Raw genomic sequence first — 12726 nt, forward strand, 5'->3', positions numbered from 1 at the left:
CACCCACAGCTTCTGGTTTCTCCCTTCTCCACCACTCTAGGCTCCTCTCTCTCTCTCAGGGCAGCACCTATGAGGTGATCTCATGAAGATTTAGTGCTGCCCTCAAATTCACCTCATTGAAGACTAAAGATTACTGGTGTGGCCTACTGCCATCAGGTTCCCTCCACCATTGGAGATCGAGTTCTTCCCACAAAGCTGAAGATCGATTTCTGTTTTTTTCTGGAGATTGGTTCCTGCTATTCCTGGTACACACCCCTTCCTGTTTGAAGGTTGCAGCATTGGATCAAGCTAAGACAGATTCAGCTCTGCGATTTCTCTCCAAACAGTTTTTTTAGCCCAATTTTGTTAAAATTAGGGCTTCTTATTGGCTCATCAGAATCAGCTCATATTTTGAGGACTTGTTCTCTACTACAAGAAGGAAACTCGACCTCAGTTTCAGCCTAGTCTAACGGCTGGAAATCCTGCAAATTCAAAACCCAGTACTCTGCTTGATTTTGGTAAATGCCTTGCTAGGGTTTTTTATTTTCTCATCAGAAGTTGCTGATCTTTTGCAAACTTATTGTTCACTACCAGAGGGACTTTCGATCCAAATTTGAGCCTTTTCTGACGGCTAAAGTTTTGGTTATTTCAAAACCCGTTTGTTATACACTATGGACATCATGTCTGATCTTACTTCAGCTAACTCAGATGGATCCACTCGTTCAGAGTACCTTCTTTTTGCTTCTCCCACTAAATTAGATGGGACTAATTACTTGATGTGGTCAAGGTCCACTTACCTCACTATTGCTGGCCGTGGCTACATAGGACACCTTACAAGCAGCCTTCCCAAACCTGTTGAAGAAGGAACTGCCCTGGATCGATGATTATCTCATGACTCTATGGTAATGTCATATCTAATCCATTCTATGCATGCTTCCATTGCCCCTGGTTACCTTCTCTTAGACACTGCTGCTTAGATATGGAAGGCTACAAAGGATACCTATTCCTAGGTTGGGAATGATGCTCAGATATATGAATTACGGAAAAAAATTCATGATACCAAACAAGATGAGTTGACTGTCTCTCAATACTATGCTGAACTTCGCAAGTGCTGGCAAGAACTTGACCATTACTCTGATTATCAGCCCACTACTACTACTGATATTGTTGCATACAGGAAACATGTTGATAAAATTAGGGTTTATGATTTTTTGGCTGGCCTTAATGTTGAATACAATTCAATTAGAGTTCAGATTCTCAGCAAGGATCCTTTCCCTACTCTGGAACAGTCCTATGCATTAGTTCATATTGAAGATCGATGACGTGCAGCTATGCTCCATACTACACCTCCAGATCGATCAGCTCTACATACTGGGACTGCTTCGAATCCTCCTATTGCTGAAACTTCTAAATCTGAAAAGGCAGCCACCAAATGTGAACATTATGGTAAGTTGTGGCACACCAAGGCCACATGTTGGAAGGTACATAGTAAACTAGCCGACTTTGAAGCTAATCGTGCTTCTCAGAAATCGAAAAACAAAGCCAATCATACTCAGGCTGTCACTACTACTCCTACTATTGACATTGGACTATCCAAGGATGAACTTCAGGCTTTCCGTCGTATGTTACAGGCTTTCGCTCCTTCTACTACATCGACTCCTGCCAGTTCTTCCACCACTCCAGATTCAAATTTTGCCCACTCAGGTATTTCTTTTGCTAGTCATTGTGCATCAGTAGTCTTTTCTCCCTGGATCATAGACTCCGGTGCCACTGATCACATGACTGGATCCTCCAGCCTATTTCATCGTTATTCTCCTACTTCTAGTAAAGATAAAGTTCGAGTAGCTGATGGTTCTCTCTCTTCTATCTCTGGGAAAGGATCTATCAGTTGCTCTCCCTCTTTAACTTTATCCTCTGTTTTACATATACCTAAATTTACCACTAATCTTCTATCCATCAGTAGTCTTACCCGTGACTTAAATTACAAAGCAACTTTCTTCCCTTCACACTATGTTTTTCAGGATCTGGTAATGGGGGCGATGATTGGATGTGATAAGATGCATGGTGGATTGTACTTGCTTGATAATGGGAGTCCTCCTTCACCACAACTTCCTTCTCCCATTCATCAAACCTAATGGTCTCTTCTGAACTTCAACAATGGCATAAATGACTAGGTTACCTCCCTTTAGGAACTTTATCCTTTTTATTCCCAGTATTAGTTAAACAATGTAATAAGAATTTTTTTTTTTTGTGAGGCCTGTGTTTTGGCCAAACAACATTGTTCCACTTATTCTATTTCTAATAAAAGAAGTTCTTCTCCTTTTAATTTTGTTCACTCTGATGTATGGGGACCTAGCCATAAACCTTCTCTCTCTGGCCATCGTTGATTTGTTTCTTTTATTAACTGTTATTGTAGGAGTACATGGGTATATTTAATGCATAACAAAAGTGATGTTTTCTCTTGTTTTCAAAATTTTCATAAGATGGTTCAGACCCAATACCATGCCACTCTCCAGATATTGAGAAGTGACAATGGTAAAGAATATATGGATGGTCGGTTCTAACACTACCTTGCTACCCATGGAATACCCCATCAGACCAGTTGTGTCGATACCCTAGCCCAAAATGGTATGGCTGAAAGGAAAAACCACCACCTCCTTGAGGCGGCTCGGGCTCTTATGTTTGCCCTTTCGTTCTTCCCAATATTGGGGAGATGCTGTCCTTACTGCAGCCTATCTCATTAATAGGCTGCCTACCCGAGTCCTTGACTCACAAACCCCTACTACTTTATTACAGTGCTCTTCCTCCTTTGTCGTTCCCCCGAAAGTTTTTGGTTGTGTATGTTATGTTAGGGATACCTGATCCCTAGGCAAACTTGAACCTCGTGGTATTCGTTGTATTTTCTTGGGATATTCTCCATTCCAAAAGGTTATAAATGTTATCATCCCCCCACCCGTCGTACCTTGGTCAGTATGGATGTTATCTTTCATGAAACTCTCTCCTATTATCCATCTACACCTCCTCAGGGGGAGAATTCCAGTGAAGATGTGTTGGTTGAGCTTCCTGTTCAGAACCAACCGAATATTGACCCCACCCTTCTTGACCCTCCTACTCCTCCCCTACCTCCTAATGAAGACAAAGAGGGTTTTCCACAGGGGGAGAACTTAGATGCTGAAAATCCTATGGTTGAAAATCCCATTCAGGGGGCGTTGACTCCAGTCCAACAAACTATTAGGGAATTTCAAAAGAGAATCCATGATTCTAACCTCAAAACCTACCACAGAGGATATTCTAAAAACTAGCAGCTTCCATCTACTGCAGCACCAGTACCAGTCCAGTTGCAGGCTCTGGAACTAGATCATTCTCCAGGTAACATCTCTTCTCCTTCTCCTGACTTACCTGTTGCTCATCGCAAAGGTATTCGGGCTTGTACTCAGCATCCTATTTCTCATGTAGTCTCTTATGATTCCCTTTCTCCATCCTTTCGTACATTTGTCTCTTCTCTTTCTTCTGTTCGTATTCCCCAGAATTGGCAGGAAGCTTTTATAGATGGAAAGTGGAAGGCAACAATGATGGTAGAAATGAAAGCCTTACAAAAGAATGATACATGGGAGCTTGTGGTTCTTCCTCCAGGAAAGAAACCAGTTGGAAGTAAGTGGGTGTTTGTGGTGAAAAAGAAGGTAGATGGTACTATGGATCGATACAAAGCACGATTGGTGGCAAAGGGATTTACTCAGACTTATGGGATCAACTACCAGGAGACCTTTGCACCGGTTGCAAAGCTGAACACTGTCAGAGTACTACTATCTTGTGCAGTAAATCTGGGATGAGAATTGCAGTAGTTAGATGTGAAGAATGCCTTCCTCCATGGAGAGCTTGAAGAGGAAGTGTATATGGATATTTCACCGGGTTTCTCATGTGATAAAACCAGTGGCAAAGTATGTAAATTAAAGTGTGCTTTATACGGGCTGAAGCAGTCATCCTGTGCATGGTTTGTACGGTTTCACAAGGCTATGGTTTCTGTGGGTTATAAGCAGAGTAATGCTGATCATACCCTGTTTATAAAAAGGAATGGTGAAAAAATAACCATTCTCATAGCCTATGTGGATGACATTGTGGTTACTGGGAATGATAATAATGAGACAAGCAAGTTGAAGACTTTCCTTGGTCAAGAGTTTGAAATAAAAGATCTGGGAAACCTAAAGTATTTTCTAGGGATAGAAGTTGCTCAATCCTCTAAGGGCATCTTTCTTTCTCAAAGGAAGTACATCCTAGATTTGTTGATAGAGACTGGAATGCTAGGGTGTCATCCTTCTGATACACCTATAGAAGCTACTACACGGCTCAAAGAAAAGGAGGGTGAACCTGTTGACAAAGGTCGTTATCACAGATTGGTCGGCAAGCTTATTTATCTGTCTCATACACGACCAAATATAGCCGTTGCTGTAAGTATGGTAAGTCCATTCATGCATGATCCTCATTCTTCTCACATGGATGTTGTTCTTCGAATTCTCCGATATTTGAAGTCAGGCCCGGGAAAAGGAATTCTTTTGTCTCCGGATGGCCATCTTCGTGTTGAAGCATATACTGATGCTGATTGGGTTGGATCCTCTGATAGGAAGTCCATCTCCGGCTATTGCTCATTTGTTGGTGGAAACCTTGTCACATGGCATAGTAAAAAGAAGAATGTAGTAGCAAGGTCTAGTGCCGAAGTAGAATTTCGTGTTATGGCACATGGTATTTGTGAATTGTTATGGCTCAAAGGCTTATTGCAAGATCTTGGTGCTCCTGTTCGTCTTCCCATGATGTTATATTGTGACAACAAGGCTACTATTAGCATTGCTCACAATCCTGTTCAGCATGATCGTACCAAGCACGTGGAGGTTGATAGGCACTTTATAAAAGAGAAGTTGGAAGAAGGGTTGGTCGGTGTTCCTTTTGTAAAGTCTGCTGACTAACTAGCTGATGTGTTCACTAAGGGATTAAGTGGAAAGTTTTTCATCCTATTCTTGTCAAGTTGGGCATGTTTGATGTTTATGCTCCAACTTGAGGGGGAGTGTTAGAATAAGTAGTTCTACTCGATAGGGGTATTTTTGTCCTTTTTATGTTCTTTCTCCCTTAGCCGATTCTTATTGGGTATGTCTAATTAGAATCGGCAAGGGTAGCTTTCCTATTTGTAGTCTGAATAGTTGTAATTCTTTAAATATAAATAAAGTGGCTTGGTGATCCATATCGATCACTCAAGCATTCCAATCTACAGGGATTCTAACAATGATCATTCCTTATTTTATCCTTCCTGGTTTTGCCACTCATCCATCTCAACATCCTCATCTCCGCTACAGTTAGCTTATCTATATGACGCTTCTTAACTGCCCAACACACCACACCATACATCATAGCTGGTCTTATGATTGTCCTGTAAAATTTTCGTTTAAGCTTTAAAGGAATCCGTCGATCACATAACACTTCGAATACACCTCTCCACTTCATCCATCCTACTTTAATTCTCTGTGAAACATCATCTTCTATATCTTCCTTACTGATGATTGATCCTAGATAACTAAAATGATCATTTTACGGGATCTCCACCTCATCAACTTTCACCCCCTCATTGTCTGTCCGGGAGTTACTAAAGTTACACACCATACACTCCGTCTTCGTTCTACTTATTCTAATACCTTTTGGTTCCAAGGTTGATCTCCGTAACTCCAGTTTGTTGTTAATTCTAGATTTTGTCTCATCCACCAAAACAATGTCATCAGCAAAAAGCATACACCAAGGAACCTCATCTTGGATGTCTCTCATTAACTCATCCATGATAAGTGCAAACAAATAAGGGCTCAAAGCTGATCCTTGATGTAACCCAATTGTAATTGGGAATTTACTTCCTTGACACCCCCCCCCACGGTTCTTACGTTGGTCACCACACCATTGGAATTCTTCTCTTCCCTAGCACATGCTAGATTTGTCTAGGCACTCTGCCATAAGCTTTTTCTAGGTCAATAAAGACCATATGGAGATCCTTCTTGCTCTCTCTAAATCTTTCCATGAGTCTCCTAAATAGGTAGATAGCTTCTATTGTGGATCTTCCTGGCATAAAACCAAATTGGTTCTCTGAAATAGTGGTCTCTTTTCTCAGGTGTGTTTCAATAACCCTCTCCCGTAATTTCATAGTATGACTCATTAGTTTTATGCCTTTATAGCTGTTGCAAATTTGGAAATTGCCTTTAGTTTTGTAAATTGGGACCACAATGCTTCTCCTCCATTCATCTGGCATTCTCCTAATGCACATAGTCTTATTAAACTGCTTGGTTAGTCAAGATAGGCCACAAATTCCTAAACTCTTCCACACTTCTATTGGGACCCCATCTGGGCCTGGAGCCTTGGCTATTTTCATCTTTATTTGTGCTTTTACTTCAGAAGCTCTAATTTTACGTATATACCTCTGACAGGTGCCTTGATGCATAATGCCTTCTTTCAGTCCACTATAACTTGGAATGGTTTCATTAAGTAGGCTGTAGAAATAGCCATTCCATCTCTAACATGGTCGAAACCTCTACTCATCCTTTCCCTCATTCTAGCTGTCTTATAGATAGCTTTTTCCCCTTCCTTGGTGTTCAGGTTGTTATAGAGATCTTCATATTTCTTTTCTTACATTCTCCACAATTTTCTTAGCTTCATTTATGGCATATTTATACCTTTTTAGATCTTCTACGTCCTTAGTCCTTTGCCATACCTTGAAACTAGCTTTCTTAGTCTTAATGGCTGCTTGGACCTCATCATCCCACCATCAAGTCTCCCTAGGAGAATGACGTTTTCCTTTCGATTCTCCTAGGACCTCTTTAGCCACCTTCTTAATACACGTAGACATCTCGTTCCACATCAAATTAGTATCTCTCTCTAGGTCCCACTTTCCTTGTTTGACCACTTTGTCAGTAAATGACTTCAAGGTCTCCTTTTAAGTTCCACCATCTTACCTTAGGGTAGATAAGCTCCCCTATCTTACATTCCTGTGTGATGAGACACATATCCATGATCACCAATCTATGTTGAGTGGTTAAGCTCTCACCTGGAATAACTTTATATTCCTTACAGAACAATCTGTTAGACCTTTTAGTTAGGAAGAAATCTATTTGGCTATTATGATGTCCACTTCTGTAGGTAAATAAATGCTCCTCTCTCTTTTCAAAGTAGGTGTTTACAATGGATAGATCATAAGCAACCACAAAATCTAAATCTGAGATACCCTCTTCATTCCTCTCACAAAATCCATAATCTCCGTGCACACTTTCATAGCCTCTACGATCTCTCCCTACATGTCCATTCAAATCACCCCCTATAATAATCTTTTCTCCATGACTAATATCTTGCACTAATCCATCCAAGTATTCTCAGAATTGTAACGTACTACTATCCTCCAATCCTAGTGAGCGTAAACACTGATAATTTTGACTACCTCTTTCTCCAACACAAGTTTGATGGATATAATCCTATCTCCTAAGTCTTTTAACATCCACATCATTCTTTAGAGCTTTATCCACTACTATGCCCACTCCACTTCTATTACTTTGCTCCCCCGTGTACCATTGTTTAAAGTCGTCCAACTGCTTAACTTTCTTACCCTTCCATCTAGTCTGTTGAATACATGCAATATTAATCCTTCTTCTTCTTCTCATCACATCAATCAATTCTAGAGTCTTACCCATTAAGGAACCAATGTTCCAAGAAGCTAATCTAAGCTACTCTTATGGAAAAGCTTCTTAACTTGCACATAACCACGGTACGAGAGCCCTTGACTACTTGTCACCGCATACGGGCTCCAATGCGGTGTGTCGCTTATAGGGGACATCCTAGCATAAGGTCGTACAAATGTTGACATTGGAAAACCTAAATAATAATAAAACACTCAGGAAAGGATCCATGCAAAAGAGGATTGGCAGAATATACTACGGTGCCAGCTGCTGACCCGATACACCAAGAAGTAGATCTAAAGATAAAGATATGTATATATATATATATATATAAAACAAAAAGGCTGTCCTCAAGTTCATTGATAGTATATTGATAGTATATAAGAGGGACTGCACAAGAGTAAAAATAACAAATAGTAAGTTAGATCAAAGACAACACTACAAGGAGGATAGAAGCCAACTACACTGAGACACATATCGTAGAGATGTACAAAATGAAAAGTGACGTGCTTTCATGCACAAAACAACAACAACAACAAACGATCAGATCATGCATGTACGTGATGCAATAGTAACGAAACAGGCCACAGATAAAGAAACAAATTAGATATGAGCCAGATATAGGCAGCAGCGATAGAAAAGAAGATTGCTTGCGGTACCAAGTGCCAAAAAAAATGGTTACCAGTGGGTCTCCACCAAAATTCCAAAAGATCTTACTTCTGTAGGGACCTGAGTAACCAACAGACCTTTTCCAGTACGAGCAACGAAATATACTGTAGGCGACTAGCCTGTAAGGCACGGCAGAACTTGGCTAACACCAAGGACCTCCGCGGGGAAATTCCACCAAGCCACCAAGCCTTAAGGCTACACTTAGGCAACCTCTGCTGAAGTTCGCTAAAGTTGGGGATAGATCAAGTGCAAGACTGAGATTAGGCGGTTGGGATAGTGAGTGAGAGAGATGCTGAGACGGGGGGAAAGGTCGGGGGTTGGACGGAGGTACCTGGAAAGTCAGAGATAGGGGATTAGTGTGACAGAATCAGGGATGGTGAGGGAGAGTTGGGAACACAGGCTGAGTGGTGTAATAAGGTCTGAGAGAGGTGGAATCGGGGTTGAGATAGTCGGAAAGGATGGGGAGGGAGTAGTGTGAGAGATTCATGGGGTTGAGGGAGGGAATTTGGGGGGGGGGGGGGGGGGAGAGGGTGGGAGGCAAAATCCTAGATGGAGAAAATAGACGATGGGGTTGAGATAGTCGGGGAAGCGTGGGAGGGTGACGTAAGAGAGAATCGTGGGGTTGCGATTGTCGATAGTAGGTGAGAGGGTGAGTGGGACATAGAGAAAATCCTGTGGGGCCGGAGAGTGGTAGAGACTCGTGGGTGGGGGATGAGGTCCGTGGGAGAGAAAACCAGGGACGGGGGTGCGTGAGAGAATCGGGGGAGGTGTGCCCGAGAGAATCGTGGCTGGGGGAGAGATAGTTGGGAGTGGGGAGGTGGAGATAGTGTGGATGTTTCCTATCTGGGCTGGATACTTATTGCTAAGGAGCTTCACAATCGAGCTTCACTGAAAAACCAGGTCTCCCAGGGCCACCATGCCTAAATCCAAGTACGTTGTGTGGACAATCCGTTGCAGCGATGGGAAAATAGGGGATGGGGGAGAGCTGCTGCAGCAATGGGTACTCGGGGGTGGGGGAGAGTCGTTGCAGAGAGCGATGGGTACTCAGAGATGGGGGAGAGCAGCTGGATCAGTCTCGTTGTTCCTATGACCAAATACTTATTAATTCTCTTGCTGTCCTAATCAGTAATCAAGCCACTAAATTTTAGGCGGGATAATCTGCAGAATTCAACTAGGATTGAGTCTTCTTCATCTTTTTGACATTTGAATTGTCTTTTAAACTTCATGGAATGAGTAATAAAATTAGCATAGAAAGTCCCATCCCCTCTATGTCATATCCTGCTTTATGTTCCTTTTATTTTTTTAAAGAAAAGTTGTTGCATTTGAGTTGGTTAAAATTGTAGAACAGTTTTGGGATTCGAGTTTCTAGAATTCTAAATTTGCCAAATTCAAGCCATATCAAACTGTTCTAGTTAGATTTGATCAGATTTGGGCAAAAAGATGTGTCTAATCCAATTCGCATGACCTGGGATTGTGAATAGACATTCAAGGATCAGGCGGATTGTTCAGGATGAGGATCGTCGCCGATCAAGCTGATACTAGCCAATACTTGTGAAAATTGGTCAGAGATCAGGCTGGATTGGATGATCCAGATTGCGTTTGGCATTCGCCGATGCAGTCTCCAATACTGTTCTTTAAATCCTTGATTGTAATGACCCACTGACTTTTAAATTCTAATGCATGTTAACTGCATGGATATGGTTTTATTTATTTGTTTTTGTGTTTTTTATCTGATTAGCTTTTATAGCCAATGGGAACTGAGTTCACTTCAAATTTGTCAGTTCATGAATAATTAAATCACATGGATGTATTAATTTCAGGTTAATTACATAAATGCACATGCAACTTCCACACTTGCTGGTGATCTGGCTGAGGTGAATGCTATTAAAAAGGTATTCAAGAACACTTCGGAGATCAAAATAAATGCAACCAAGGTACTGTCTCTCTCTCAGCATGTTCAAAAGTTTTGAATTATATTACCCTCATATTTATCGTCAACTTATGATTTATTACTTTTGGTTGTCAACAGTCTATGATAGGGCATTGCCTTGGCGCAGCTGGTGGCCTGGAAGCCATTGCTACAGTGAAAGCCATAACTACCGGTTGGCTGCATCCTACAATAAACCAGTTTGTACGTATTATCTATTCATTTTAAGAGCAAAAGGATAAAGAATGTTGCAGTTAACCTTTCAAGTATTTTCATTTGAGAAAATCTTATTTGCACTCCAATCCTCATCAGCTGAATTTTTATAATCAAAAGGTTCCTTGCATTATTGCAGAATCCAGAACCTTCTGTTGAGTTTGATACAATTCCAAATGTAAAGAAGCATCATGAAGTGAATGTTGGTGAGTTACTGAACTTGCCATTTGAAATTTGGTTTGAAGTGGAATCATGATCACAAAGTTTTTTTTTATCATAATCATAAACTTACTTTTTATTTTTCACTAATTGCAGCTATTTCAAATTCTTTTGGCTTTGGAGGACACAACTCTGTTGTGGTTTTTTCAGCATTCAAGCCTTGATACCAACTTCTGTTTTGCAATTTTGAGAGGATAACATTTTATTCTTATTCCTTAATTTATTTCTTAGATGTCATCATCTTCTTGTCTCTGGAATTCTGCAAATGTTCTTTGAGTAGGTTTTTGTTTCTTTGTGATGCATTTCTGTAGGTTGTGCTGTAACTTGACTCAACTACCTGCCATACTTTTATACCGGAGTTCCCTTGAAATTTAAGAGATTAGCCACACTAAACCCTTACAGAGAAGTGAGAAAGGCTTTCCTTTGAATGATCCATGATCCACCATTGAGCTTCTTACCATACTGGTTAACATTGTTCTTTAAGTCTAACTACAGAAACTAATATTTATGAATTAATCTCTCAGTTTGATGCTGCTGTTGTTGCCATTGCTGTTACTGATACTATGGTTTTTATCCTTAATTATATGGTCTGTAACTGGGCTTAGCCTGATATCCTGATTATTCGCTATTGGAGCATAGGGCAGGACCTGATCTCCTGATATTTGGGGTCTGCGAGCAGGTTTGGTGGAACTGAACCTTGGCGTAGTCACTGCACCTACTGTCGCACGAAACCTCCGTCACAGCAGCCAACTGGCCTGAGACGGATTGATGGCTGGCCCAAGGTGAGGACAGTGGGATTCTAATTTAGGACGTCTGAGTTTATGGCTCACCCCAGCTCGCCACTAAGCCAACACCCCTTGGGTTAATTTCAATTCAAACATGGGTTCTTAATAACTCAATTTATTAAGTGTCTAGATGGAACTATTTGAGGGCGGGCCTTGGTACACCGGTAAGGTTGCTCCATTGTGACCAAGCGGTCATAGGTTCGAGTCTGGAAACAGCCTCTTTGCAAAAGTAAGGGTAGGATTGCGTACATTATGACACTCCCTAGACTCTGCAGTGGCGGGAGTCTCTTGCACTGGGTATGCCCTAGATTGAACTATTTCTTATTTTACAAGAATTGTATTACTATATACTTTCAAATGAAAAAATAATAAAATATTATTTCCTGATATCTCAATTGGTCAATTCCAAGCAATTGTATCCTTTCAAAAAATGCCTAAAGAGTAATGAATGTTGAGGCTCAAATTTTAGTGACATTTAGGCCCTCCCATTACCAAAAGAAAAAGACATTTAGGCCCTCCCTCTCCAACGTATAGAATAAAAAACACAACAGTTTTGGACCATTGAAAATGTGAGGAAAATATGCAGTGCAGGGCGGCTGCTCAATTGGATTAGAAGCCTAAATTTGACCAATACATGATGTTTTATTCCCTTCAGTGGTTCGGATTTATCCAATTTAGGCTCTTTTGCGAAAATGAATGATTTTCTAATTTTAATAAAAATGCTTCCTTTTGTTTGTACATTCAATGATTGAACTTAAGAGATCTATCTTAATATTGGAATCAAACAACTATCTTTTCTTTTTAAGGAGAATGTTCTCAGTGCCGCAGCACAGGCTGCGCCAAGGCACATGGGCTTGCCACTCAGGGGGGCAGGGTGGTCATTGCGCCCACCTCCATGTGTCTGGGCGCAGCATGTGTTGTGGCACAGTGAACAACGCCCCTTTTTTTTTCGTAATCTCCCTTGCCTAAAAGATCACAAAAAAACAAGTGCACCGACTGCACAAGCCTCCCGCCATTGCGGGGTCTGGGAGGGTCATAATCTCCTGTACCTAAAAGATCATATTTTATATAATGACCCTTTTTTTGTAAGAACATACAGTTAGACTTGATAGAAAACTTATGTGCTATCATTGTGCATGTCATCAAGCCATAAAACGTTCCACTTAATAGTGTGAAGGACACTATTCCTTTTTTCTTTTCTTTTTTCAAAACAAAGGCCTAAAAAATATATATATATATATTG

At 40.9% G+C, this 12726-nt stretch overlaps 1 protein-coding gene across 1 annotated transcript in view; it reads left to right on the forward strand.

The window, feature by feature from the left end:
• The window catches only part of LOC122658438 (3-oxoacyl-[acyl-carrier-protein] synthase I, chloroplastic-like), a 30049-nt gene extending 18962 nt beyond the window's left edge, over nt 1-11087 (forward strand). Inside the window, exons 4-7 of the mRNA XM_043853403.1 lie at nt 10160-10273; nt 10369-10470; nt 10619-10685; nt 10795-11087. Coding sequence (XP_043709338.1) covers nt 10160-10273; nt 10369-10470; nt 10619-10685; nt 10795-10862 — 351 coding nt within the window. The 3' untranslated portion in view covers nt 10863-11087. The remainder of the gene's footprint in view (nt 1-10159; nt 10274-10368; nt 10471-10618; nt 10686-10794) is intronic.
• The last annotated feature ends 1639 nt before the right edge of the window (nt 11088-12726 follow it).

Source organism: Telopea speciosissima, chromosome 4 (genome assembly GCF_018873765.1).
Source record: "Telopea speciosissima isolate NSW1024214 ecotype Mountain lineage chromosome 4, Tspe_v1, whole genome shotgun sequence".
Classification (NCBI taxonomy): Eukaryota; Viridiplantae; Streptophyta; class Magnoliopsida; order Proteales; family Proteaceae; genus Telopea; species Telopea speciosissima.